Here is a 27953-nt window from a genome sequence, read left to right as displayed (position 1 = left end):
CTAGGACATATAATGAGGGTGGTATTTGTTTGAGAAAGGTTATACTGTCCAGCAAGGTAAAGAGGGAGGGCTAGTAAGGCATGGTTGCTCTAATAATTTTCTTGTAGGACTGGAATTTAAATTTCTGTGACTACTTAGGAGACTTTAAAAGTTGAATGGAAATGCTTATTATAAGGGGACACATACACTGTGTCCCAAGCTAAAAGACAGGGTTAAGTTAGCAAGATGAGATCATACCTCCACCCCCAGAGATCCTTCCTTCACTAAACAGATAAAGACAGCACATAAAAATGGTTCCAGTAAATATCTAACATTCTACTCAGAAAGGCTGAAAAAAAGACAGATAGTCATAAATATATCAGTATCTTAATCTTCCTTTTGCAGCTGTCCCTCTACCCTGAGACTACCAAACATCAGATCATCTCCCAAAAGAAATGACACCCATTATGTCATGAATTGTTAGCTGGTTTCCTGACTGAAGAGTCTACATTATTAAGATGAGTCTTTGTTACTTAATGTCTAGATCCCAGATAATCTATTCAACTCTCTACCATTAATCATCATAATACTCAAAAGGCATTAGACTTGATTATTTAGAAATCTATTTTCTATTAATGCCAGTTTCTTTTTCAACCAGTTATGATGATCTTGTAGACAGCAATGAGGGCAGGTGGAAAGGAGGTCAGAGAAGGAAAAGGGAAGATTTAATGTAATGCAGGGCCTTAAATTCCCTGATCTATAAATTCTCTTTCTCTTTGCATGGCATTGTCTCTGTGGGGAAATATGAAAAACTGCTGGCAAGTTGCTTCTATTACTACACACTTTCAATTTGGGTCAAAAAGATGATATCTAATGTTCAAGAGATTTGGCCACTAGTACTTGTATCACCAGACAAACAGATTTTTATTTTATTAGTCCTTCCTCAAGTCAGGAGTAATGCCCATGTTAATAGATGTCTCAAAGAAAAATGATAGAACCAGATGAATACTGAAGGTTAGTGTTGACTGTTTATGTCCTAATGCCAAGTTGTCTATTGAGTTTTACCATTTTTCCTGTATAAAAAGACCAACACTTATTATGACTAACATTTTCTGGAGATTAACCTAATCAGGGATGGGGAGGCCTTACTTTAAGGTTGACATAATAACTCTCCTCATCTTCCCCACCTTGTCTTGAGAATATACAGTATAAAAGAAGAAGAATTTCTGGAGGGTATTGGTTTTTTTTGTTTTTTTTTTTAGGTTTTTGCAAGGTAGATGGGGTTAAGTGGCTTGCCTAAGGCCACACAGCTAGGTAATTATTAAGTATCTGAAGCCGATTTGAATTCAGGTACTCCTGACTCCAGGGCTGGTGCTCTATCCACTGCGCCACCTAGCCGCTCCTGAGGGTATTGTTTTAAAAAAGATCTATTTTGTAAAGAAATCCTAGCTGCACAGTGAAGGTTATAGTACATAAACAAAAACAAGCCTAAATAGCTATTTTGGCTGTGTGTGTGTGTCTGTGTGTGTGTGTGTGTGTGTGTGTGTGTGTGTGTGTCTGTGTGTGTATGTTCAATCAATCAAATGTATATTGCTGGAGAACTCTTCAGACATTTATTTTCCATTAGGGTTAGCCACAAGTGGCAGGAAGGAAGGAGGAAGAAAAACCAGAGGAACCCACAAATGTTTAAGTGGATTGCATGTCATGAGGAAGAAATGCATAAAGGAGAGAGAAAAGGCAAGAAAGGGTAAAGAGGATCAAACCATTCCAGGCAAAATCCTCAGAAAGGAAGTCATAGCAAAGTTTTTCTCAAACAAATGGATTTCTCAAGAGATTCTAAGTTACTTGATCTAGGTCAATAAATCAGTTCTACAGATAGATACAATCTAGCACAAGCAGAGGTCAATCCCCATTCCAAAGACAGTGCCTGGCTCCCTTTTCAATGCTGCATGGCAGATTTCCTTAGAAATCTTCCCCATCTCCTTCAAACTGCAGAGTGAAATAGTTCCTTCCCTTTCCTTTCCCCTTTCCTCCATTCTAATTTTCATTGGTTTGAAAATATTACTTTCCAGGTAAAATATTGTCCCAAGACACCATGTTTCTTTACATCACTGGACAGAAAAATACAATTGGTGCCAATAATTCAAAGATTAATTATCATTTAACTAGAAGCATTCTGTTCTCTCAATAATGCTCCATTTAAAAACTCAGTTAATTGACCCTGATCCTTCATAGTACAGCAGGTTTCTACATACTTGGTAAATTATGAGGTATCTCAAACATAAGAGTTCTTTCACATAAGAGACTACAGTGAGTTTCTCCAAAATGCCCTATTTCCAACCTTACTATTTTAAATTATAATATGTGATATAACAATAAATACCTGGGAATCACATTACATACCTTTGAAGTATTTTTAATGTTGTCTGAGTTGAGGCAAAAGAAAAATGCATTAGGAACTGACAAAGATATGTGACTGAAGTTCTGATGGAAAGCAAGTACAGGATCTTGGTCAATACTACAGTGTAGCCCTTTGGCATCCTTTTGCTTAGAAAACATGTGCCAACAGGTAATCATGTTGCAACATTCCCTTCATATCATCCATTCCCATAGCTATGGCTGAGAAAAACAAACATGAAGAAAGGTAAATGGGAGCAAATTATTGAACAAATTTGGGTACTATAAGTTTTCACTGGCATTGACTTGTTTGAATATACAGCCAAGAATACATGTAGGGCACACATTTGATACCTTAACAGGTTCCTGAGCATGAGGAAAATAAACAGATGCATTTTTAATAGAGTGTGCTTCCATAGGCAATTTTATAAAAGACTGAGCTGAATTTACAGCAAAATGAGCTCCATTCCTCAAATGATAAATGATAAAAGGATAAGGATTAGTACTTTTCAGGAGAAGGAATCAAAACTATCAGTAGTCATATGAAAAAATGGTCTAAATTACTAATAATTAGAGAAATGTAAATTAAAACAGCTCTGAGTTATTACCTCATACTTTCAGATTGACTAATGTAGTAGAAAAGAAAAATAAGAAATACTCAAATGAATATGGGAAAATAAGTATAGTAATGCACTGTTGGTAGATTTATAAACTAGTTCAAACTATTCTGAAGAACAACTTGAAATGACAGTCAAAGAGCTATAAAACTTCACGTCCTTTGACCCAGCACTATTATTACTAGGTCTGTATTCCAAAGAGATCGCATGTACAAAAAGATCTCTACCAGTCCTTTTGCTAATGATAACGAATTGTAAATTGTCATCCATCAATTGGAGAATGACTGAACAAGTTATGGAATATGATTGTGATGGAACACTATTGTGCTATAAGAAATGATGAGCAGGAGAGTTTTAAAAACCTGAAAAGACTTATATGAAGTGAGCTGGACCAGGAGAACACTGTACACAGGAACAGCAATTTTTACACCGATCAACTGTCAATGACTTAGTTATTGTCATAAAACGGTGATCTAAGACAACTCTGAGACATGTGATGAAAAATGATATACGTATTCAGAGGGAAAAAACCTGGCTGATGAACTCAGTGCAAATTGACGCATATTATTTTCCACTTTCTTGATTTTTCTGGGGTTTTTCAACATTGCTAATATTGAAATAGCAGATATGATTGGTATCATATTACCTGCCTTCTCAGTAAATGGTAAAGGTCCCAGAGGGAGGGGAAGAATTTGGAACTCAAAATTTTAAAAGTTAAAATGTTTATAAAATAAAAAGATACAGTTAACTTTAACCATAGTCTTGAATATATCTACACAAGTATGCTTACATGCATGAGATGAACATTGGCTTTATATCAGTACTTATTCCCACTCGTGTCAGGGATGTTTTGAGGTATAGCTTTTTATAACAAGAGGAGGAAGAAGTTTGTATGTTCAGAATTTAACCAGCTGTTTCTCATATTGATTTACCTGTTTTTACAGCCCCGACAGTTGACCTTTCATAATACATGGTTGACAGAATTGGTAATAACAGCAATTACTCAGAAGAAAAAAGTAGCTTTCCTTTTACTAGAAAGAGAGCTGAATAGTAGACCTGGGTTTCTCAGGGATTCTAATGTCTTGAGTACATTGAGTGGATAATTGTAGAGAGGAAAAACATAATGCCCTCGGTAGAAATGAATGAAGCCAGCTCTGTCTAACGGTGATATGGAACATCACAAAACATCAGAATGCATAGGTAGTGATTTTGCCATTGACTTTTGATGTATAGAGGTGGAGGACAGAAGCAGGGGAGAAATCATTTCCCTTTATTCTATATTCTTCCTTCATAAAAGTAATCCAATAATAATTTTCCTCCACCCAACTCATTTAAAGAAGAATAAAATATGATCTTTAAATGAATTATAGAAGTCCATTTGAAATACAGAAATAGCCTTCTTTATACAAATCTAGTACGTAGATTGGATTGATATAAAATAAATTAGTAACTGACTATTGGCTTTCCAAATAAGACTTCATTAAAAATACAAAAGAGTTGCCCAAGGATTCCTTTCATTTCCCAAACATATTTATATTTTTATCTGACTCAGTGAACTTATATTCCCAAGTAATTGTTCAACCCACAGATATTATTAATAATGATAAACTACAAAATTCTTAGGTGAGACCTAAATAAAAGTATCTTGTTATTTTTTCCTTATAGATGAATTCAAGATCAGATGACTTGGTCTGTATCTTCCATTCTCAATTTTAGCCATGAAACTTAAAACCATCTTCTAACTGGATATAAAATGAATGTCAAAACACCTCAACTTAAGCTCAGAGTTCTATATGTACTTTTTTTAACCTTATAAGCATAGGAACATGTGTTATCCCTCTAACATATATGAAACTCATGAAAGTTAACATTAATCCAATAAAATAGCAGGTGAAGTCTTTGCAATAAGCTTGGGGGAGATGGCCTACCACAATGCATTGCCGTTTTTTTGCAAGGCAAATGGGGTTAAGTGGCTTGCCCAAGGCCACACAGCTAGGTAATCTGAGACCGGATTTGAACTCATGTACTCCTGACTCCAAGGCTGATGCTCTATCCACTGTGCCACCTAGCTGCCCCGATGCATTGCTTTTTGTACCTCATAAACCCTCCTAAGCAAACATCAGTCATATACAAAAAATTCTTCCTTTGACCTCCAAAAAGTACATGAAGAAGTTCTATAGTAAGTCTTATATCATGCACACTGAATCCAGATATCCTTGACTATCTAAGTCTATCTACCTCTGCTTTGGGAACATATGTAAATTAGCATATACTGAGGAGTTTAAAGCAATAAGTACATTCCTAAAAGAAAATGTTAAATGAGTAGGGTAATCGGTGAAGCTCAGAGATTTAATTTCATTCCATAAGACTTCATATAATAGATATATTTCACAGGGTCTATGATCCCTGACTACCATTCCTATTATCAAAGAAGACACAGTCTCTACCAGATGTGCTCTATAACAAAAGCCTCCCCAATTCTAAGAAATGACATTTCTAGTAGACTTACTTATTATAATTGCATTAAAAAACCATTTGATTTTATAATTAAAATTTTACTAACTCAAAATTTTATGAAAACTTCTCTTTTTAATCCCAAGTTTCCTGTATTTACACTGGTTCAAAATGCAGGAATGGGCTTCTTAATCTCATTTTGGCACACTGGTGAAACATCTGGACCCCTTCTTAGAAGGATGTTTTTAAGTACATAAAATAAAAATATATAGAATTGCTAAGGAAACCAATTATATTGAAATATAATTGTTTAGTTTCATAATTTTTTAAAAATAAGTTCCTGAACCCAAAGTTAGGAATTTCCAGTCCTGGAATTCTAAGATCATATGATTCTATGATTGTTTCTAAAAAAAATCTCATCTATGGCTTCCTGATAATTTGAAAATAATTATACTGGTTTTGGGTATGGGGGAAGGTAGGGGGAGAATTAATTTGTCCAACATCACACTTTGCTGAAAACCACCCAACTAGAATACAAGAATTTGACCAGAATGGAAGTAGAAATGCAAATACTATCTTAAAAATGTGGGCAGAGAGTAATTTGTTCTATTAATGTTTCTGCTTTCAAAATTCCTATTAGGCTGCCTCATACACTTGACTTGATATATGTTGGATACATACATCCATTAGATCCAAAACCCAAAGCTTTGAAGTAGATGTTCTTAGTAGCATACTTCCTATATAGTAGGGTAATATGTTCTTTAAAAATGTGCTCTTGGGAGAAACTGAATTTGATAAAGTTGTCCCCCCTCAAAAAAGGCTGTGTGATTTTAAAAATCACCGAAAAGTGGAAAAAGAGAGGGGAAGAACATGCAAATCATTTCTAGCCCAACATTAACACAACATTCAAACTGCACATTTGAAATACTGTCAGGGAATTAAGCCAGGAAGGTTCTCATAGCAACATTAACTCACCCACATCACCCATATTCAGTTCTCTGCATTAGTAGATGGCTTGGAAGAAAGCACCCTGCTGTACTACACTATATTTTGTCTTTCACATAGAGGGTTTGATTTCTAAGGAAAAGTGAACACACCATAGGATCCATACTCTACTCTGAACTCCTTTTTTTCCCCACAAATTAGGAATAAATCCTTTTCAAGGCCATTAACTGTCTTATTTTTGTCTCAGAGTCCCCTCTTGCACAGGGCTTATAACACAAAAAGTGACGTAAAAATTTGTTTAATTGAATTAGGAGAGAAAAGGAGGGATCCCTCCCAAAAAAGGAAAGGGGAAAATATTGGGAGAAATGGTGTATTTTGAAAGGAAACACTCAAATTCAGCCTCTGCCATAGTTCAAGCTGTCAGTTTATCAATAGACTGTCAGAGGTATTTAAAAAGGAATAGGAGAGGTCATCTTCTTTGTGTTTCTTGGGGAATGATTTGGGAACATAACTAAGTTTCTGACCATAGTCTCTTCAGTAAGTACATGGATGACAGGGCCAACTTTCTGGGTCAAAGCTTGTTGCAACATGCATAAAAGATCCTCATATCGTAGAAGCAAAATAGGGAGCAACAGTAGGTTTTTTTAAAGTGTTTCTAAATAAGGTAAAGGAACCAAGGCCTATTCATGAGTATCCTTATAGCTCTGCATTGTTCTGTCCCTAATCATCTGAAATGCAAGAAAACAGCCAAGTCATCATCCATGCAGGTCATTTTAACTCCTACCACATGCCCAACCCGAATGGAGTCCCAGGAAGCCATATAATCTAGACCAATCATTTCACTCATGTTCTTTATACAGCTAACAATGGTGACTTGGGTCATCTCTCCTATAAGATGATTTCACATGTCATCAGCATGCTGTGAACTCTAGGAGAAGCTTCCTTTGACAGGTAGTATAGAGGAGAACATGATGCCAGAGAGAAGAAGAGCATTTTCTCTCTGGATGGTCCACCCCAAAGTCTTTGGCAGTCATAGTCTATTTACAAGTTGCCCAGAAACCCTTGGTCTCAGGAATTGAAGTCCACACTCACTGTTGTAGCTGCTGGTGCTGCTAGCCTCTGCCGCTGCCACGTTGTGCTGAACTGCCCCTTCCGGCTTGGCCCTTCCTGACAGTGAATGGGAGAAGAGAACAGGGTGGAGGAAAAGAGAAGAGAAGGGAAGTGGGGAAAGGAAGGAGTCATGGGAGAATGAAAGAAGGGAGAAGAAGGGAGAGGGTGGGTCTTTAACTGAACAGTATGCCTTACCCTGTCCACAATAATCCTCATAGCTCTCCAATGCCACCAGTAAGCATCATCTGCTAAAATACTTTCTAACAAGGAACTACTCACCATAGAGCCTAAATTACTCATCTTAGATTATTGGTCAGAGATTTTTTCCTCCTCACCTGCATTGGCTGGACAGACATGGAAATGTGTCTTTCCAGGCAACACTTTTTATTAAGAAATTCAGGAGGCAACTAAAATGCAGGAGACAATGTTTCCATTAGTTTAGTGTCTCCAGGATACTGTTGACTATTTTCAAAAAATCTTGGCCTTCTTCCTGATAATGGGCTTCTCTGCCTGGCCAACCAGTTCCACTAAAAGGAAGCTGGTTTCATTGGAGCCCATGAATTCCAGTCCCTCAGGTAAAAGAATTTTACAGTTACATTTGTTCTCATATCCCCCCTAGAATTTACCCTTCATCAGACTGTGAAGAAAGCCATTTTTTTTCCTAGTCAGTTTACCATTCTGTTAAATTGTGCTAAAGAATTTAAGAAAATGGCACTGAGGGGACCAGAAGATCCTGTTCATTTTCTTTTACATGAGTGCCAAAATGGCTTCATTAAATTCCACTATTTTGTGGGGGAAAGGGAGGGAATAGACATTCTTCATGAAAATCAATTCCTGAGCCAAGTCTTTTTTGAGGAAACTGTTTTTTTGAGGAAATAAAACTATTTTCAGGTATGTTTAATAGGTGACTTTTATTAATTTATATCGACTCTAGGTATAAGATATAACCCCAGCCTTCACAGTTTATTTGGGGAGACAGAAGACTCACATGGGAAAAAAACAGAAGTACATTTTTTTATGAAACAATGTATTAGCAAATTAGTATTAGTAGAGTTAAGATGGAATGCTGAGCAGAAAAGTAAACAAAATTAGGGTTTAATCAGAAACTTCCTGGTCAGAGAAAGAGTGAGTTTTGTGCTGGGTTAGAGAAAACAGAGAGAAGGTTGATGACAAAGGAAGGGAAACACAGCTGAAAAGGCACTAATGTGGGAACATGTAAGTTATGTGCAAAGGAAAATGGAAGTCATGAAGTGGGGATGGTAAGGAATTAGGAAAAAGGAAATTGGTAGATTGGTCTTTTCAGCATTCAATGATAGGCAACCAATAAGTCACTGAAGGCTCTGAAACAGATAATGAATATAAAGGAAATTTGCCTAAGGATACAGTTGAGTACTATGAGAACTTGAAATTAGAGAATATAAATAGTAAAGAGAATAACTGGCAAGCTATTATAGCAACCCAGATGTGAGATGATTGAGGCATGGATTAGGTCAACAACAGAAATGTAAAGAGAGGAGCAATACTAAGATTGAAGAATTGGCCAGCAATTGCGTGTGGGTGGTGGAAAATTAAAAGATCCAAATGTTTCTAATGAAGGTCATAAGCCTTCGAGTGAAAGAGAATGAAAGTGTTTGATAGAAATGGCTAAATTGAAGAGGGATGTCAAGGGAAGGAAGATTAGTTTGAATTTCAGCATGTTAAATTGCAGGTGCTTGTAGAATAACTTAATGGAGATCCTTATTGGCAGCTAAAAAAGGGAGGCTGAAGTTATAGATTTTGGAATCAGTTCCACAAAGACAAATGTAGAAACAGAAAAACAGAGCCCTTAACCATAAGTGGGAGAAAACAGAACCAGAGAAAGAAATAAGACAGACAAGGGAGGGGCTTTAAAAATATGGGGAAATGTCACCCAGATCACAAATTAGAATTTTAAGGAAGGAAGATTTTAAAGGGTGGTGGTTATCTAGATGACCTCAGAGTTCTATAACATTTAAATCATTCAGTCAAAAGTTCAAGGAGAATTACATGTAAGTAAAGTCTATTTGATTTGTCTATTTGTAGAATATTGATAATCTTAGAGAAAGCAATTTCTATGTGGTAATCAGAAGCAAAATTAGATTCTTGAAAGGGATTACAGGGAGTCTGCTGGCAAGGCTTTTGAGGTAGTAGATATCAGACTATTTTTTCCTGAAGTTTAGCAATCATGAGTACAAGAGAAATGATGGTTAAAAGAGAGAACCAAGTCATGAAAAGATCCTCTTAATATGCAAAAGAATAATGGTTTTTTTTAAAGGTAGAAGGCCAATGGAGAGGGAGACATTAAATAGGTTTGCTGGAGCCAAATCAAACCAGCTCATGAGATTTAACTTTCAGTGAAAGCATTCACACCCCAGAAATCAACAAATATAAAAACCAGGGACTATTATATAGTTTTATTAATTATCTAGACTTTAAAAAGAGATGGTGAAAATGTTAATAATACAAATTAAACTTAAAAGTATGCTTGTATACAATTTTTTCCCCAGAGAGCTAGTTGTTAAACATTCACTAGCACACCCCTGGAGTTAAGGATGCTAATGAAAAAGAAAACCAGTAATAAAGTAAGATGGTTACAGTGCAGCAAGAGATGGGGTGGAGAGAAAAGGGTGTTGGGGGGACAAGAAATCTAGTCTTTCAACAATTCAAAAAAAGGTGAGAGGATAAATCCAGAATTGTGAACTTGTTGAGATGGAAAAGGGAATAGATGTGTAATCTTGCTTGATGTTTTATATTTCTAGTTAAATGTGCCTACCAGTGATTGCGTATCATCCACACTTAGATACGTACGTTTTCATAGCACTTTTGTATACATTTATAGTATTATAAATTCTATACTACCTTATGTATGGATAGAAAATGACTCAAAAGTCACTAAGAACAACTCCATGATTTTATCAATGAGTTAATTGTGACCTAGAGATATTTAATGATTTGCCCAAGATCACTAAGCTAGTTAGAAAATCAAGAATAGATCCAGGCCTCTTGACTTTCATGGTTCAATACTTACTTTGTACTTGATTCTCAGAAAAATCCTTTGACATTAAAAGGGTCTGTCACCAGAGGGTATTGGGGCCAACTTGAACTGGCTAACAAAAGACTATTGTTAAATTTTCAGTGTGAACATGGAAATCAGCAAAGGCTTTAAATTACATTTTGATGTGTTATTTTGTTGATTATCTAGATTTAATGATGGTGAAACTGATAAAAGCTAAGATTAAATTTTAAAGTGTGCCATACAGATTTTTTTTCTTGGGGGGTAAGCCAGTTGTTAAACATTCACCAACACATTTTTGGTCATAACTTAATTTTACAGATAAAGGAAACTAAAACTCAGAGAGATTAAGTGAATTATTCAAGGCTATACATCTATTAATTTGACTAGTAGTCAGATCTTCTGACTGAAAGGCCAATGTCCTTTTGGCACAATTAAACAATGCGAATTAGCATAGTAGTAATAAAATATTCAAGTGATGTTGAACAGAGAATTTTTTTAATTATAAGGAAGAAATTGTGTGGGAAAAGACTAAGAGCTGGAGAAGGGTAGCTAAAAGCCCTCAGAGGGAATGTGAGGTAAAGAACAAATTATGGAGTAGCAGTAATCTTATTTGGAAGACATGATTCAGGAGTTTTAGCTAGACTCCAAATCTATGACTGGTCAAACTGACATTGCTCTAGAACTCCCTCTTATAAAAAAATCACCGTAAAATAGATGCAAAAAGAGGTAAGCAGGCAATGGAATTGATCCAGGGTTGGAAGTTGTTATATTGAGAATAATAGAAGGAAAAGAGAGGAAATGGAATTCAGAGATGTCCAGGTTACCAGAGGGTTTCAGCATGACAAAAAACGAGATTCATAGTTCCTTGACAGTATACTTAAGATAACAGTGAGGAGGAAAGCAGGTCAGTGAAAGTGGAGAAGCAATGAATGTTATTGAATAGAAAATTGTATTCTAATAGGGCCAGCAATGCTTTGGAGTCATGGCAAATATGGTCAGCAGTAATATGGTAAGTGGCATAACCATGTTGATGATTGATTGTTATAAAGTGGAATAGGAGGTCAACAGCATATAATGGCAAGAAAAGCATGAGTTCCATTCTGAATAGCCATGTTTTCCAGGATGATGGGTTTTGTTTCATGTTGGTATAACAAATTATCTAGGTTAACTAAATCATAGGGGAGGGAGAGAATAAATCTTTAATCATAAGGGAGGGAGAATTTACATAGGCATGTTTCAATAAATATAATGAGCCATGTAGGGCTATATGAAATTCTGTGTATTTTCTATAGGTCTAGGAATTTAAAATTCGCATTGATGAACCATGAGTTATAGAAAGGTACAGAGAGAAATATATCTGTTTCATTTTTATAGAAAAATGTTTTACTGAATTATATGTTACTAGGCTCTAGGTAAATTGTGGATGGTTATACCCATGCTTTCCTAAACCAAACAAAGGCAAAACTTGGGAAGAAATTCATTTTCAGGTGACTAAAATAACAGTACCTCAAGCTAAAGATAAAGCTTAGACTACTGGCAAAAATCCAAGTAAATCCCATGTGGAAACAGTGTTTTAAAGGAGAAGCCAAGGTGATGACATGACATATCTAAGGTACTTTCTCTTCTATTTGATTTGTCATTATACTCTAGAGGAGTGTCAGAGAAAGTTACATATAAATATGCTTAAAGCAGAATCTAGTCACATGTTTCTGTTTTTTCCTTTGTAATAAAATATTTCACACCAAAAATTGAAATGGGTCAGCTAATGAGGCTGCCATAAGCAAAGAAGTGAGTAGTTTTCACATACTCTTTTAGACTATCTACATTTTTTTTTGGAATAGGCATGTTTCCCTCTGGGTCATGTCTCATTTGGGTCTTGTTCTTTTCCATGGTCTTTTGAATCTCTCTCTCTCTCTCTCTCTCTCTCTCTCTCTCTCTCTCTCTCTCTCCCTCAAGGCAATGGGGTTAAGTGACTTAATTAAGGTCACACAGCTAGGTAATTATTAAGTGTCTAAAGTAGAATTTGAACTCAGGTCCTATTCTCCATGGCCAGTGCTCTATTCACTGCACTACCTAGCTGCCCTGCTCTTTTGGATCTTTTCCAAATACTTGCTGGTTGTTCTTATAATCCATTATATCTATCCCTTGGTAACTGATCTTCTAGGTAATTCGACTAAGAGATTTCTATTCCAAATAAAGAACTCTAAGCAGGAAGGTAAATTAGTAGCTATCCACTGGATTCAGTCCCATCTAAAGTTTTCTCTTTATTCATTTCCTACCAGGTTTTTGAATTCTGGAAGCATATAAGTCCAGTACCTAATGAATGGATATTCCTATGAACAGAAAAGCTCAGTGAGTAAAGAAAATCATGACCTAAACCATATAAATTCTAGACCTAGAAGAAACAAAACTATAATAACTATACTACCTGTGAACTTGATTCTTCAATGTTGTCTCATTTGAACAATGTATACCTACATTATAGGTCACTTTTTAAGAGCTATGAGTGATCTTTGAAGTCATCAGTTCACAACTGAGGATATTGAGACCCAGAGAGATTAGACCTGTCAAGTCATACATGTTAAAAGGGACAGAACCAGGATTCTACCTCCAAATTCAGCACTCTTTCACTTGTCCCACCATCAAGTTCATTACTTTCTTTTCCTCAGAAAATGCAGAACCATTCAAACTAGTCCAGGCTGAAAATTTGCCAAATGAAATGCAAGAACAAGTACAATTACTGGGGTGGAATAAGTAATTCTTGGTGCCAAGAAAACAGGGTGGAGAAAGGAAAAGAAAAATCATTTTTTGGCTGTGAACAAGACCAAATGTCCCCACTGCTATGGAACAAAGTAGAGTGAACACCAGAACACTGACAAAGGTAGTGATAATTTCATCCTGTTGGGCAGAAAGCTATGAGGGACAGCTGAGAATGTTGAGTCTACCATAGAGGGGAAAGGGGTTGGCACGTATAGACATAAGAATCACCAGAAGAAGAACAGCACTCTTAGCTACCCCTGGAATTAATGAAGCTGGCCAAGGTCCCCATGGTAATAGCTCAGTAGGAGAGAGGAAATAATACCCCTTTCAGCTTCCATAGGAAATATGATGTTGGAAAACTGAGGGGAGGGAATTCCCCTCTTTTTTTTTGCAAGGCAATGGGGTTAAGTGGCTTGCCCAAAGGCCACACAGCTAGGTAATTATTAAATGTCTGAGGCCAGATTTGAAATTAAGTACTCCTGACTCCAGGCTGGTGCTCTATCCACTGCACCACCTAGATTAGAGAAATCAAACAAAATTAAGAAATACTTGTTTAAATTACAATTCACCCTTTCAGTATAGATTAAAGGACAGAATGGTGATAGGTGCTGGGATTAAACCCAATTTTATCTCTACTCTTGTTTTCACCTTCATGGTACCAGAGATAACCTTGAATTTATCTTTTAGAAATGAACAATTAACATGAAGCAAAACAAACTAGTCTCCAGATGTTAGAGGAATATTCTAAAATTATGTAAATTGGGTCATATATAATTATTTTCTTGTTATAAGCTCTCAAATAAAAGGGGCTTCTAGTACAGAAATTCCCTTCATCAATGCAAATCAACAACTTATTTATAACTTAAGAACTTGTCTATGATCATAAGGCTAGTCAGAGGCTAGACTTGAATACAAGTCTTTCTAACATCAAGGCTAGCTCTCTATCTATAATGCCAAGTTGCCTCTCTGTACTTTGGGCCATGGTGACAACAAAAAGGAAAAATCGAACCCTTAGAAATCCAAACTTAGACCCATTTGACATTTCCTCTTTATTCCTTCTTTCCTTGGCCTGTACCCCTTCAACCCTTTGGTGTCCCATTGCCCACTGCAGGGATATACCTTTAAAAATAGTCAATAAAAGTCTTTAACCCACTCTCTTTTTTTCCTTAGACTACAAATAAAGGGTAAATGAATTTCTCTGGTTGTGCAAGAATCACAAAGAATCACAAAAAGAAGAGACCTCAAAGTACACCTAAATCAATTCATTTCTGGAAAAGAATCTGTTCTTCAACATACTCAGTAAGATGTCACCTAGTGCCTACCCTAAGATGTCCTGTGGAGGGGACCCTCATTACCTCCCAAGGCAGTCCATTCTACCTTTGGAAAGCTCTAATCAGAAATATGTTAATAAATGTTGAAGAATCAAACTCTCAGGGGAAAAAATGGATTCACGACACATATTTCATCTTCATTATTACCATTTCACCATCACTTTCATTCTAGAAAGTCAACTAAACAACAACAGTAAAATCAAGTTGTAATTTATATGAGGTTTGCTGATTATTGAGTTGTAAATGCTTCCCCTAAAATTTAAAAATTGGTTCTTACCAACCAACATGATATGACTAACAAAAACCTAGTCCTAATGGTTGCTATCTCTTTGCACCTTGTACCCATTTCTCCTGGTTCTATACCTTCCATTTTCATTTTTGATATGATAGCCTCATGAGAAATGCCCAACCTGTTAACAAATATATTTAAGATCAATTATATAAAATTCCCTCACTGATTATTTTATGGGGCAATTCGTGGGAATCCCATTAATCTTTATTTGTTTTCTTTTGGGGTTCAACTAGCCTGATTGGATTAACTACTTCTTCCTTCTACAACCCTCTCTTCTCATTCCTTTAGGTTGTATTTAGATTCCAATGTTGTCTCTTGTTCTTCCTGCCCTGCACTATCTCTATCCCAATCCTTTTGGATTTCCCTTATTCTGGTAACAAAATTTTAAGAAATAAGACTAATAACTTCCATCTTTGACTATAATCCTAACCCCATCTTTTCCTTCTTCTTGTCCTCATCCTCTTCATATTAAGTTTCAGGATGAGTTCAGAAGCTTTGACTTTAAAAACAAATTAGGAAAAAACATAATTTTCAAAACAGGAACAAGTCAGGCTATTATTATGTTCACCCTACATGCAAATATCTTAATTACTGCTAATAAGGAAGATATTTGTATAGAAATTTATGTATCTTTATATATATTATATTGTTCTTTTAGAACAAAAAGGTTTTTCACCAAGAAAACAAAATTCCAATTATTAAACACATACTACCAACAACGTAAGTAAAAGAATTACCAAACTGAAGGTAGAAAATGATTCCCTTCCATGGCTCCTAATTCACCATCTTCGACAGTACTTCTCTTCTTCTGTAACTCTTTCCTCTCCTTCCTTGTAGTTAATTTTAAAACCTCATTCTGCCACTTGTATCACTTCCCTATTCCTAATTACCTCACTCCAATCAATCCCTTTGGATAACTCTTATTGCATATCTGCTATCATCTTTGATATTCAAATAACTTTCTCCGTGGGCTGAATATTAACAGTACCCAACTCATCCATGGACCTCCCTATGATTAAATCACCATATTTCCAAATCACAGTAAATCATGGACAAGTTAAATGGGAGGAAAGATAAGATTCTCAGAAGAGTTCCTTAAGGGTTAGGACTATTTAGTTTTTGTGTCTGTATACATAGCACCTATCACAGTGACTGACACATAACAAGAATTTAATAATGGCTTTGTTGAATGATCATTAATTGATTAAGAGAGGAAATTGCTTTAGAAAAGAGATTACTATCCTCAAAGGGATATATCCATTTATTCCAAGACTCATCTCTTCAAAAAAATGTTCCTATTAGATAAGCAAAAGGAAGGCTGGAAAGAATAGGGAGTGCTTTATGAAACACAATTAGTTTCATATGATTTGCTTCAATTATCTTCCTTTAAGCATTTTGCATAATTCATTCAATTCAACAAACACTTATTAGGTACCTATTGTGTGCAAGGTGTTATGATATAAACTATAAAAATAAAAAAAATCCCCTTAAAGAACTGATAACTCCTTATACCACAAATATTCTCCATTTCTATTAAGGAAAAAAGAGGAAATGGATTTTACAGTAAGGAATTAAGTTAGACATAACTATGAACTCACAATGAATAAAAAGGTGTTATATCTTGAATGTAACAATTGAAGAAATCTCTAGAATGCCCATCCCTAGAGATGTCTGAGAATAAAACAAGCAAACCATCTGTATGAGATAATTTGAGTACAGAGCCACCTGAGGTCAGTGAGGGTGAATTGGATGACATTTTAAAATTCTTTCCAACTTCATGCTTCTTTAAAATTGAATGATCTGGCATTTTTTGATTGTTTCTGCCACTGCTGGGATAAAGTGGCCTGATATTCAACCAGAAAAACTCATGCTGACCCTAAACCATGTTGTTATTCCAATTCAAGGTCACAGACTCATACTGCAAAAAGTTTCTAAACCCCTAGCTCTGGACCATAACTAATCCTATAGAACTCCCATTGATTATCTGGATAGCTCACCCCAATATCTGAGAATGGTATTCCTGAAATACTAAAGGCAGCCACCAATTTCTTTGTGACTAGTAGGAGAAAAAATGATTTGAGAGAGGGGAGCAGGGATCCTGGACTGTTAATATAGCATAAATACTAATCCTTCGTTTATAAACTATTTTAAGACACAGTTCTGGCTACAAAATTCTGTCCAAAGACACAGGCTAGTCCATGTCATTCTCCTGCTTAAAAATATAATCCTACTTCCAAGGCTTTAATGACCTTTAGATAAAGTACGAATTCATAAGACTGGTATTGAGTTCCTCCATAATCTGGTTCTAATTTACCTTCCTAGTCTTCTTTAAATTAACCCTTCATTTTTGTCTTCCAAATTTCAATGAAACTGGACCATAAGCTATTTTCCCTAACTCAACATGGCATCTTCTGCTTCTTCACAGTTTGCTCCCATCCTTGACCTCATGCTGGAAATGCAAGTCTCTCATCTTGTGAAACCTCCTCTGACCTCCATTCCCCAAATTTACAGTGCTTTCTTTCTCCAAAAATGTACTTGCACTCTACTTATCTATGTATATCTAGTATCTCTACAATTAAATGAAAGTTCTTTGGAGGTAGAGACTTTTTTTCCCATTTTTGTTATCATATCTGGTCCATAACACACAAAAAAATTCTTGAACTTCTTTGCTAAATATAAAATGTTTATTGGACTGATTCGAATTTTATGGAAAAATATATCTTTGAAGCTGGAAAAGGGGAAGCCATAAGAAGTATACCAACTCCAACACATTCTTTTCTGAAAACGAAATGCTAGAGGCAAAACCTTTCCTATCAATATTTTTAGCTCCTCTCCCCAAATTTAGCTTAGTCACAGATAGCAAAGGCTGGCTCCCATACCTAGAATGCCCTCACTGAAGACTAATAACCTCCTTCTAGTAGTAGTTTAAGTGTCCTCTCTTTCAAAAAGTTTATTTGCATTCCTCAGTTGTGAATGCTTCCTCCTTTAAAATTACTTTATATTTACCTTTTTTTACTTTGGTATTTACTTATCTGAATATTGTTTCCCCCTGAAGAATTCAAGCTCTTTGAAGGGAAGAACTGTTTGGATTTTTGTTTTACTGTTCCCAATGCTAAGCAAAGTGCCTGACATCCCTTGATGAGGGGATGGAGGGAAGAGTCTTGGCCTAGTTATACCTAATGGTATAGAAATTTTCCCATGCGGAAATTCCTTCCACCAGTGCATTTTAGCAAATATTCTGTCATTTAAGAGTGAGTATTGGAGAATTGTTTAGAGGCACTGTGAGCTTGACTTGCCCAATGTGCAAGTCTGTATGTGTCAGAGGTGAACAGAAATCAAACCCAGCTCCCCTTGATTCAGAATCTCAGATGTTGGTAAGTACCTAACATTGGATTGAATTGAACTGAATTACCTTGCCTGCACTTCATGGACAGGTTGCTGACTTGGGCATTAGCTATAAATGCCAGGCTTCCCAGCAAATTTATTCAGAATTTGGTCTACCTCCTCTTAAAAGTCCACTACCATGTGTCCTAGAAACACCAGGTATCCCTTAGTACTGCAGAGATTTCTTGAATGGCAATTATATCTACATATAGGTACTTGCAACCTGACAACCAAGAGTCCCAGAGAGATTAGACAGGAAAATGAGGAAGAAAAAACAAAGAACAAATCTCAGATTTGTGACCAAAAGTATGTTGTAAAGTACAAAGCTTGTTAGCAAACCAGAACACCACTATAACTGTCATTGTTATTTGTCAATTTAATTGCATTTTGTCACTTTAATAAGAAACCTAACTGAACAAGAACAATAAAAATCCAGGTAGAACTTGAAGGACCCAGTCTATCTAAGACAATCTTTACATTTTGTAGGTGACTGTCTGATCCATGGGCACACAACTATATATTAGCATGAAAGACTAAAACTTCAGGCTTCTATTTTAATTTTTTTGGCAAACAAGTTAAAGTCAAATCTCCTGAGGTTCAGTTTCCTACCCTAATCAATATACTAGTCCGTCCCTCAAAAAATTCTTCAAAATTAAATGAAACCTTTAAAAAAAAATCATCTCTATCCCAAGTCCCACTTTAAGCATAAAACCATGTTTTGTTTTGCATTGGATATTACTTCACAATTTGGTACATTTACTACCATTAGCACAGACCCATAAAAATAGTAATTGTTGACACATTTCTCACACTGGTTACCTAGAGGAATGTTCTTTGATCTAAAACAATGATTCCCTTCCAGTCCTCCTTATATTCTGAGCCTATAATCCATAATGATAGGGTGAAACTCTCTCACCATCATCCAACCTGGCACTAAATAGAAACAAACTCCATCTCCAAGAATAAGAATTGGAAATCAAAGGAAGTGGGAGCTGAACGAAAAGTGAAGGAGGAAAGGACAGGCTAGTAGAAAGAATTAAGAGAATTATCTTTCTAGGAGAAAATACAAAAAAAACCATAAACCAGTTAATGAATATTTTAAAAAGCTGCTTTCAGAAGAAGCCTTTCAAGGTGGGATACAAATATGGAGGTAGGATCAGACCAAATCTCAATCATTTTATTTAATAAGGAGTGAAGTGAATAAATCTGTTTAAAACAAAACTCTGGGTCATTTTCATGAGGAGATAAGAAAATGCTGGGAGCTCAAAACTTAGAGGTGTGGCTGGGATCTTCACCTCATCAGATAAACCATCTGGTATCCAACTCTGTCTTATTCCTATATTTCCTTTTGACATTGATCTTCCCATATATAAAAATACACACATATACATATCATTATTCAATAGTTTTTTAAAAAAAATTATAGCAGTTTAAAATTAGATGAGATCTTAGTAACCATCTACTCTAAGCTTCCTATTTTATAAATGAGAAAACTGAGTTTAAGTGAGATTTCAACTTATCAAGGATTGTCACAGAAAGAGCATGATAAATCTCATAAAAGAACTCAAGTATCTCCAATGTTCTTTACTTTACACTATGTCCTATCAGATTATAGCATTAAAAACAGGACAACTCTTAAAATCTACTGGTGTTTTACAGTTTTAGAAATAGGATTCGAGAGTCATTTTGGTGGGCATTCATTCTGACATCTCTTTATGCACCTTAATGGGTTTCAACATTTAAGTTTGTTTTTGGTTTGTTTGTTTGTTTTCCAAACTATCACAAAACCTATTTACTATAACATTCAGACACAATGGAACCTCTGACTGGGGATGTGGTGATAGGATGATTTGCCTCTTATTTTATGATTTATAGTTTCATTCAACTGTCCTCAGGCACTAACCTGGCATTGAGAGTACAGCAGAGGAGCAGGCAAGGCAAATTCTTTCTGTGCCAAGTTATTACACAATGGGTCCTGGTGCTTCCAGTGTTACGTTTAGTTGGCTGTTCACTATACTGTACTCCTCACTATTCCTGATTCTGGAGCATTATAGCCCTCTACCTATATGAATGGTACCAGGTTTTGTTAATCACTATTGCCACATAGGAAACTCTGCTAAAACAACTCCACCCCCTAAGATCCATTAATTCCCAACAGAAGACAATAGGACCCTGGTCTATGAGGGTCATTGTATTATATCCAAAACAGATAAGATAATCTGATCCTCAGTCAATGATCCAAGCCCCTGATCCTTGGCAGACCATAATAAATTCATACACTAGGAGAAAGAAAGCAGGTTTCTCACAGCTCTGAATTTCTTGCCATCTTGCCAAACAACCACACAGCAAATAACATCTAGGTTCAGTTTGAATACACTGCTTAACCTCAGCATACTGATGTGGTTAGATGCATGTAGAGACAATAACCAGAAATATGTGGCACCCATCTGTTGGTGCATAAAGTCATTGACATGAGTTAAATAGTCTGATACTATTCCCCTAGATTCTGCTGACAGGCAAAGCTCCCTTGTTAGTAATTCTTCTTCAGGAACATTTATCATTCTCATCTAAAGGTCTATGAGGAATCTTCTCTTCTGAGTTTTCCAGATGGTTGAGAGCAACCCCACTAAGCTAGAAAATGTAGCTAATACATCTGTCTGTTCATTATCAAGCCAAAAATACTGATTAAACAAAGAATAGTAACTTTTAAAATGTGTAACTAATATTACTGGTGCCAAGATGGTAGAATGAGGAAGGAACCCTCTGAAGTCCTTCTAAAGTCCCCTCCAAACTATTAGAAAACCACCTCAGATTGATCTAGGAGCAGGAAAGCAACTTACCAGCCTTTTGGGAAAAGTCTATTGTAGGGTGGGAAGAGAACAAGGTCCAAAAACAGCAGGAGAAGCCAGCCCCATAGCAGAGGGCCAAGGACAAGATAAAGTTTGGGACAATGCACCACCAATCCTCTTGCAAACTAGCAGCCCATTAGGCAAGGGAGCAGTCTGTGCGGCAAGGTTCCACACCACTGACCCCATCCCTACCACAAAACACCAGGTCTTGATCCTATTACTGACTAATAGTGAAGTCCCACTGTGGGGCTGACCAATAGCAAGAACTGGACACCTGGGGCCAAACAGAAGAGACTGTTTCCATGATAACCCCAAAATAGGGTCTACCCCTGAGGCAACCCAGACACAAGATTCTTCCCCCAGGTCCATAGCAGTGCAGGAAGAGCAAGACTGATACCCTATAGCAGACCAGCATCTAAACCCCATACCCAGGGAAGGCCAAGAGGATGACCCTACTTCAGTACAAGTCAGAAGGAAAGTCTACTCAAGAAGCTAAATTCTGAAGTTCAGTGAAAGTTAGAAGTAAAACCAAGAGCCCCAGCATACAAAGTTTGGGACAGTACAGGAACAGAACCCAACTTTCCCATTAAAAACACCAAATCTGAAGCGGCTAGGTGGTGCAGTGGATAGAGCACCGGCCCTGGAGTCAGGAGTACCTGAGCTCAAATCCGGCCTCAGACACTTAATAATTACCTAGCTGTGTGGCCTTGGGCAAGCCATGTAACCCCATTTGCCTCGCAAAAACCTACAAAAAACACCAAATTACCAAAAAAGCAGAAAAAATGAGTAATAAAACTAACAAAAAAGTCTTAATTTATAGAAAGTTGCTAGGGTGCTAGGGAGGATCAAGGCATAAAATTAGAAGAGGAATATCATGTTAAAATGACTACATGTGAAGCATCAAAAAAATGCAATTTGGTATTAGGTCCAAAAAGATTTACTGGAAGAGGTTAAAAAGGGATTTTAAGAAACAAATTAGAAAAATAGAAGAAAGATTAAGAAAAAAAAACATTAGAGTATTTCAAGACAATCAAGAAAGATTAGTCAGTAGCATGGAAAAAGATATATAAAATTTTACCAAGGAAAATAATTCCTTAAGAAATAGAATTAGCCAAATGTCAAAGGAAATATGAAATCTCACTTAAGAAAATAATTCCTAAAAAACTAGAATTAAATAAGTGGAAACTGACTCTATGAGACATCAAGATATGATAAAATAAAATGCAAAAAGTGAAAAAAGGAGAGAATGTGAAATTTCTCACTGGAAAAACAACTGACCTAGAAAATAGATCCAGTAGAATACTATAAGAACTAATGGACACCCTGAAAATCAAGATTAAAAAAAATTTAAAAAGACAAGAACAAAAATATTTTGAGAAATTAATCCATGAAAACTGCCCTGATTTAGTACAACCAGAAGGCAAAATAGAAATTAATGGAATCTTCTGATTACTGACTAAAAGAGATTCCAAAATGAAAATTTCCAGGAATATCATAACCAAATTCCAGAGGTCACAGATTAAGCTAAAAGGATTGCCAAAAAAAAGAAGCAATTAAATATCATGAAGCTACAGTGAGGATTACACAGGATTTAGCAGCTTCTACATTAAAGGATCACAGGGGTTGGAATACAATATACCAGAAGGCAAAGGAATCAGGATTACAACCAAGAATCATCTACCCAGCAAAACTGAATATAATCTTTCAGGTAGGAAATGAATTTTTAATTAAGGGACTAATTAAAAGACCAGAGCTTAATAAAAAATCTGAACTTCAAATACAAGACTCAAAGTAAAAAAAAGTTTAAAAAACAAGAATGAGAAAACATAAAAAATTCAATAATGTTAAAATGTTTATAGTTCTATATGGTAAAGTAATATCTGTAATTTTTAACAAATTTATTACTTTAAGAGCAATCAGGAGGGTCAGCCAGGTTCCCCAATGGATAAAGCACTGGCCCTGGAGTCAGGAAAACCTGATTTCAAATCCAGCCTCAGATATTTAATAATTGCCATTTGTGTGATCTTGGGCAAATCACTTAACCTGATTGCCTTAAATTAAAAAAAAAGAACAGTTAGGTGTATGTAGAATGAGGGTGTGGATATGGTATGACTCCTCAAAATAAATAAAATAGAAGGATGGGAAAGAAAATTACACAGAAAAAAGAAGAAAGGGAAAGACTGAATGGATTAAATTACCCTACACAAAAAGAGGCATGAAATAATTATTATAATAGAGTGAAAGTGCAGTGGCAGGTAAAACTTAAAACTTACTCCCATCAAAGAGTGAATAACATACATACAGTTGTATTTAGAAATCTATTTTGCCCCATAAGGACATAAAAAGGGAGGAAATTAGAAGCAGGAGTGTATATTGGAGAAGGGGATGATCAAAAGTAAAATACTTGTGAAAAGTGAAAGAATTAGGGTTTAAGAGAGAAATGGATCAATGAGTGAATAATAGCATGGAGGGAACTGCACAGTTATTATAACTATGAATATAAATGGAATGAACTCATCCATAAAATGGAAGTAGACAGCAGAATGTCTTAAAAAAACAGAATCCTACAATATAATGCTTACAAGAAACACATTTGAAGCAGAGAAATACAGAAAGGGTAAAGATAAGGGAGTGGAGTAGAATCTATTATGCCTCAAGTGTAGCAAAGAAAGACAGTAGTCATGAGAACAGACAAAGCAATAGCAAAAATAGATTAAAAGAAAAAAGAAAGAAATTATATCTGGATGAAAGGTACTATAGATAATGGAATCATATAAAACTAAATATATGAATCTGCATCAAATGGTAAAGTATATACATTTTTGAAGAAGAAATTGAATGAGTTATAGGAAGAAATAGATAAAATTATACTGAAGTGAGGGGACATCAACTCTCCCCTCTCAGAATTAGATAAATCCAATAAAAATAACAAGAAAGAATTTAAGGAGGTGAATAAAATTCTTGAAAAGTTAAATATGATCGATATCTGGAGAAAACTGAATGGAAATAGAAAATAATATTCTTTTTACTGCATTTGTATTAGGACAAAAGCATCAAAAAAGAAGTTCAGAAAAACAACAGTAAATGCAACCTTTTCAATCATACTGGAATAAATTTACATTCTATAATAAACAATGGGAAGAGAAGTTAAAAATTAATTTGAAAGTAAATAACCTAATCCTAAAAATATGTGGGTCAAAGAACAAATCATAGAAACAATTCATAATTTTAATAAGGAAAATGACAACAACAAGACAACATACCAACATTTATGGGATGCAGCTAAAGCAGTACTTTGGTAAAAATTTATATTTCTAATTGCTCATTCTAATTCTAATAATTCTATACATTAATAAAACAGAGAAAAGTAGATCAATGAATTAGGTATGCAATTAAAAAACAGAAAAAGAACAAAATTTAAAATTCCCAATTAAACACCAAATTAGAAATAAGAATACCATCATACTAATGAAAAAATTGGAATCAGGTTTTATGAAAGAAAATAATAAAATAGATAAACCATTGATAATTTGGTTTAAAAAAGTAAAGAAGAAAACCAAGTTACTAGTATCAAAAATGAAAAGGGTAAATTCACTACCAGTGAAGAGGAAATTAAGACAATCATTAGGAAATGTTTTGCTCAATTATATGTCAATCAATTTGGCAATCTAAATGAAATGGATGAATATCTACAAAAATGTGCCAGATAAAAAGAAGAAATGAAATACATGAATAATCCAATCTTAGAAAAAATAAATTGAACAAGGCATCGATGAGTTTCCTAAAATAATCCTCAGGACCAGATGAATTCATAAGAAAATTCTAACACATTTAAAATACACTTAATCCATGGACTAAATTAATTATTTAAAAATATAGGTAGAATCCTATCAAACTTCTTTTATGACACAAATATGGTTCTGATGCCCAAATCAGGGAGAGACAGAAAAGAGAAGGAAATTTAAGGACTAACATCCCTAATGGACACTGATACAAAATAAAAGAAACAGAAAAGTACAGCAATTTATCACAAGGATCAAATGCTATGACAAGGTGAGATTTATAACATGAATACAAGATTGATTTTTAACATTAGGAAAACTATCAGTATAATTGACCCTCTGAATAATAAAACCAACATAAATACTATGATTATCTCAATAGGTTAAAAAAAAACCTTTGACAAAATACAGCACCCATTCCTATTAAAAACACTAGAGAACATAGAAATAAATGGAGACCTTAAAATGATATTTGTCATTTGTCTAATACTTATCTAATAATATTCAATATTTATTTAAAACTATCAGCAAACATCATCTATAATGGGGACAAACTAGAATCCTTATCACCTCTATTTTTAAATACTGTATTAGAAATGATAGCTATAGTAATAAGAGAAGAAAAAAATTAGAGGAATTTGAATAGGCAATAAAGAAACAAATCTATCGCTCTGCAAATGATATGATGTTATACTTAGAAAATTCTACAGAATAACCTAAAAAAACAACTTGAAACTATTAACAACTTTAGCAAAGTTGCAGAACAGAAAAATCAACCCACATTAAATCATCAGAATTTCTTTATATTACCAACAAAATACAGTAGCAAAAGATAGGAAGAAAAATTCTATTTAAAATAACTGCAGACAATATGAAAAAGTTTGCCTGCCAAGACAAATTACATGAACACAAGTATAAAAGACTTTTCACACAAATAAAGTGAGATCTAAGCAACTGGAAAAATATTAATTGCTCATGAAAGGGCTGAATCAATATAATAAGCAAATCAATTTGTTCAGTTTTATACCAATCACACTACCAAAAAGTATTTTATAGAAGTAGAAAAAAGAATAACAAAATTCACCTGGAAGAACAAAAGCTCAAAGATATCTAGGGAATCAATGAAAAAAATATATAAAAGAAAGTAGTCTAACCATACCAATTCTCAAACTGTATTATATAACAAAACAATCTGGTACAGGCTAAATAATAAAGTAGTGGATCACAGAATTGGTACATATCACATCGTAGTAAATGATCATAGTAATTTATTATATGATAAATCAAAAGATCTATGTTTTTAGAACAAAAACTGATCATTTGACAAAAACTACTGGGAAAACTGGAAAATAGTATGGTAGAAGCTAGTTGAGACCAACATCTTATACCATATATACCAAGATAAGATCAAAATGTGTATATGATCTACACACAAAGGGTGACACCATAAGCAAATTAAGATACCATGGAATAGTTAATCTGTTATATTTATGTATAAGGAAAGATTTAGGACCAAAGAAGATATAGAGAACATGACAAATTGTAAAATACGTGATTTTTACTTATATAAAATTAAAAAGTTTTTGCACAAACAACCAATGCAATCAAAAGTTATAAGAAAAGCAGAAAACTGAGAAACAAATATCACAGTTGCTTTAATTTGCATTTCTCTGCTCTTTAGATATATCTTTAGATAGCTTTGATTGCTCGTTCTGAAAATTGCCCATTCATTTCTTTTGATCATTTATCTTTGAGGAATGACTTGTTTTTTTTTAATACAATTGACCACTTGAGAAATGAGCCTTTTATCAGAGATATTTGTTCACATCTCTTAGAGTGTCTAATATGAGAAAAAAAGGAAAATGTTGGATGATGGAGGGAATATGGGAAAACTGGGATATTAATGTACTATTGGTGGAATTGTGAATTAATTCAGCCTTTCTGAGGAACAATTTGGAACTATGCCCAAGGACCTATAAAATAGTGCAAATGATCCAACAATACCACTTCTAGGTCTCTATCCCAAAGATATCCAAAAAAAGATAAAAGGATATAGTTGTTCAAAATAGAGCAGTTTTTGTGATGGCTAAAGATTGGAAATCAAGAGGATGTCAATTAAGGAATGGAGAAACAAACTGTTGCATATGGAATATTATTGTGCTATAAAAATGATAAGCAGGACAATTTCATAAGAACTTGGAAAGACTTGCATGCACTAATGTATAGTGAAGTGAACAGAACCAGAAGAACATTATACATAGTAACAGCAATACTATTGGATGAAGAACTGTGAATGACAACTATTCTCAGGAACACATTTATCTAAGACAATCCCAAAGGACTAATGATGAAGCATACTATCTGCCTCCAAAGAAGTGATATTGATTGAATACAAACTGAAGCGTGCTATTTTTCACTTTCTTTCATTTTTTCTTTTATTCTTCTTATACAAAATTAATAATATGGTAATTTTACATATGTACATGTATAACCTGATTGCTTATCATCTAAGGGCAGAGGGCAGGGTGGAAGGGAGGGATAGAATTTCAAACTCAAAACTTTAAGTAAAAATATTTTTAAAAATTCAATAAAATTCTGAAAAAAACCAAAGTATTGTAAAAAATAACCTTTTCCTAATGTTTTTCCAGGCTGAACTCTCCTGGAGATTTAGAGTGGAGAGGTGGGATCAAATGCTCATGACTCCTAACCATAATGGGCACAGGTAGAAATAGCGATGAGCTGGGTATTGGATACTAGTCACAGGAGGTCACACAAGTTTCAAAGAGAATGCAACCTGCCAACATACCATAAAACAGTCCTCATGTGATATCTTTGCATATTATATACTGTTAACTGCCAATATTTTTTTTTAAAAGCACAAAACATAGGTGTAGTGAACAGACCATTGGGTGGATATCAAATTACTTTCTCTCTAAAAATCATTCAATATAGGAACAACTGATATCCTCCATTCTAATAAATATCTTCCTTAGTGAAATGTCTGTGATATGTCTTCCCT

At 34.9% G+C, this 27953-nt stretch overlaps 1 protein-coding gene across 4 annotated transcripts in view; it reads right to left on the bottom strand.

Annotated features, from left to right (window-relative positions):
• The window catches only part of NTRK3 (neurotrophic receptor tyrosine kinase 3), a 472049-nt gene that overhangs the window by 42317 nt on the left and 401779 nt on the right, over window positions 1-27953 (bottom strand). For 2 of the 4 annotated variants that reach the window (XM_074234130.1, XM_074234131.1), the window contains one exon: window positions 7485-7559. The exons of the other annotated variants lie outside the window; for them this stretch is intronic. In XM_074234130.1, coding sequence (XP_074090231.1) covers window positions 7485-7559 — 75 coding nt within the window. The remainder of the gene's footprint in view (window positions 1-7484; window positions 7560-27953) is intronic. 4 annotated transcript variants of the gene reach the window in all.

This window comes from Macrotis lagotis, chromosome 4 (assembly GCF_037893015.1).
Source record: "Macrotis lagotis isolate mMagLag1 chromosome 4, bilby.v1.9.chrom.fasta, whole genome shotgun sequence".
NCBI lineage: Eukaryota > Metazoa > Chordata > Mammalia > Peramelemorphia > Peramelidae > Macrotis > Macrotis lagotis.
The sequence above is the reverse complement of the archived record's forward strand: the minus strand, read 5'-3'. Positions and strand labels throughout refer to the sequence as shown.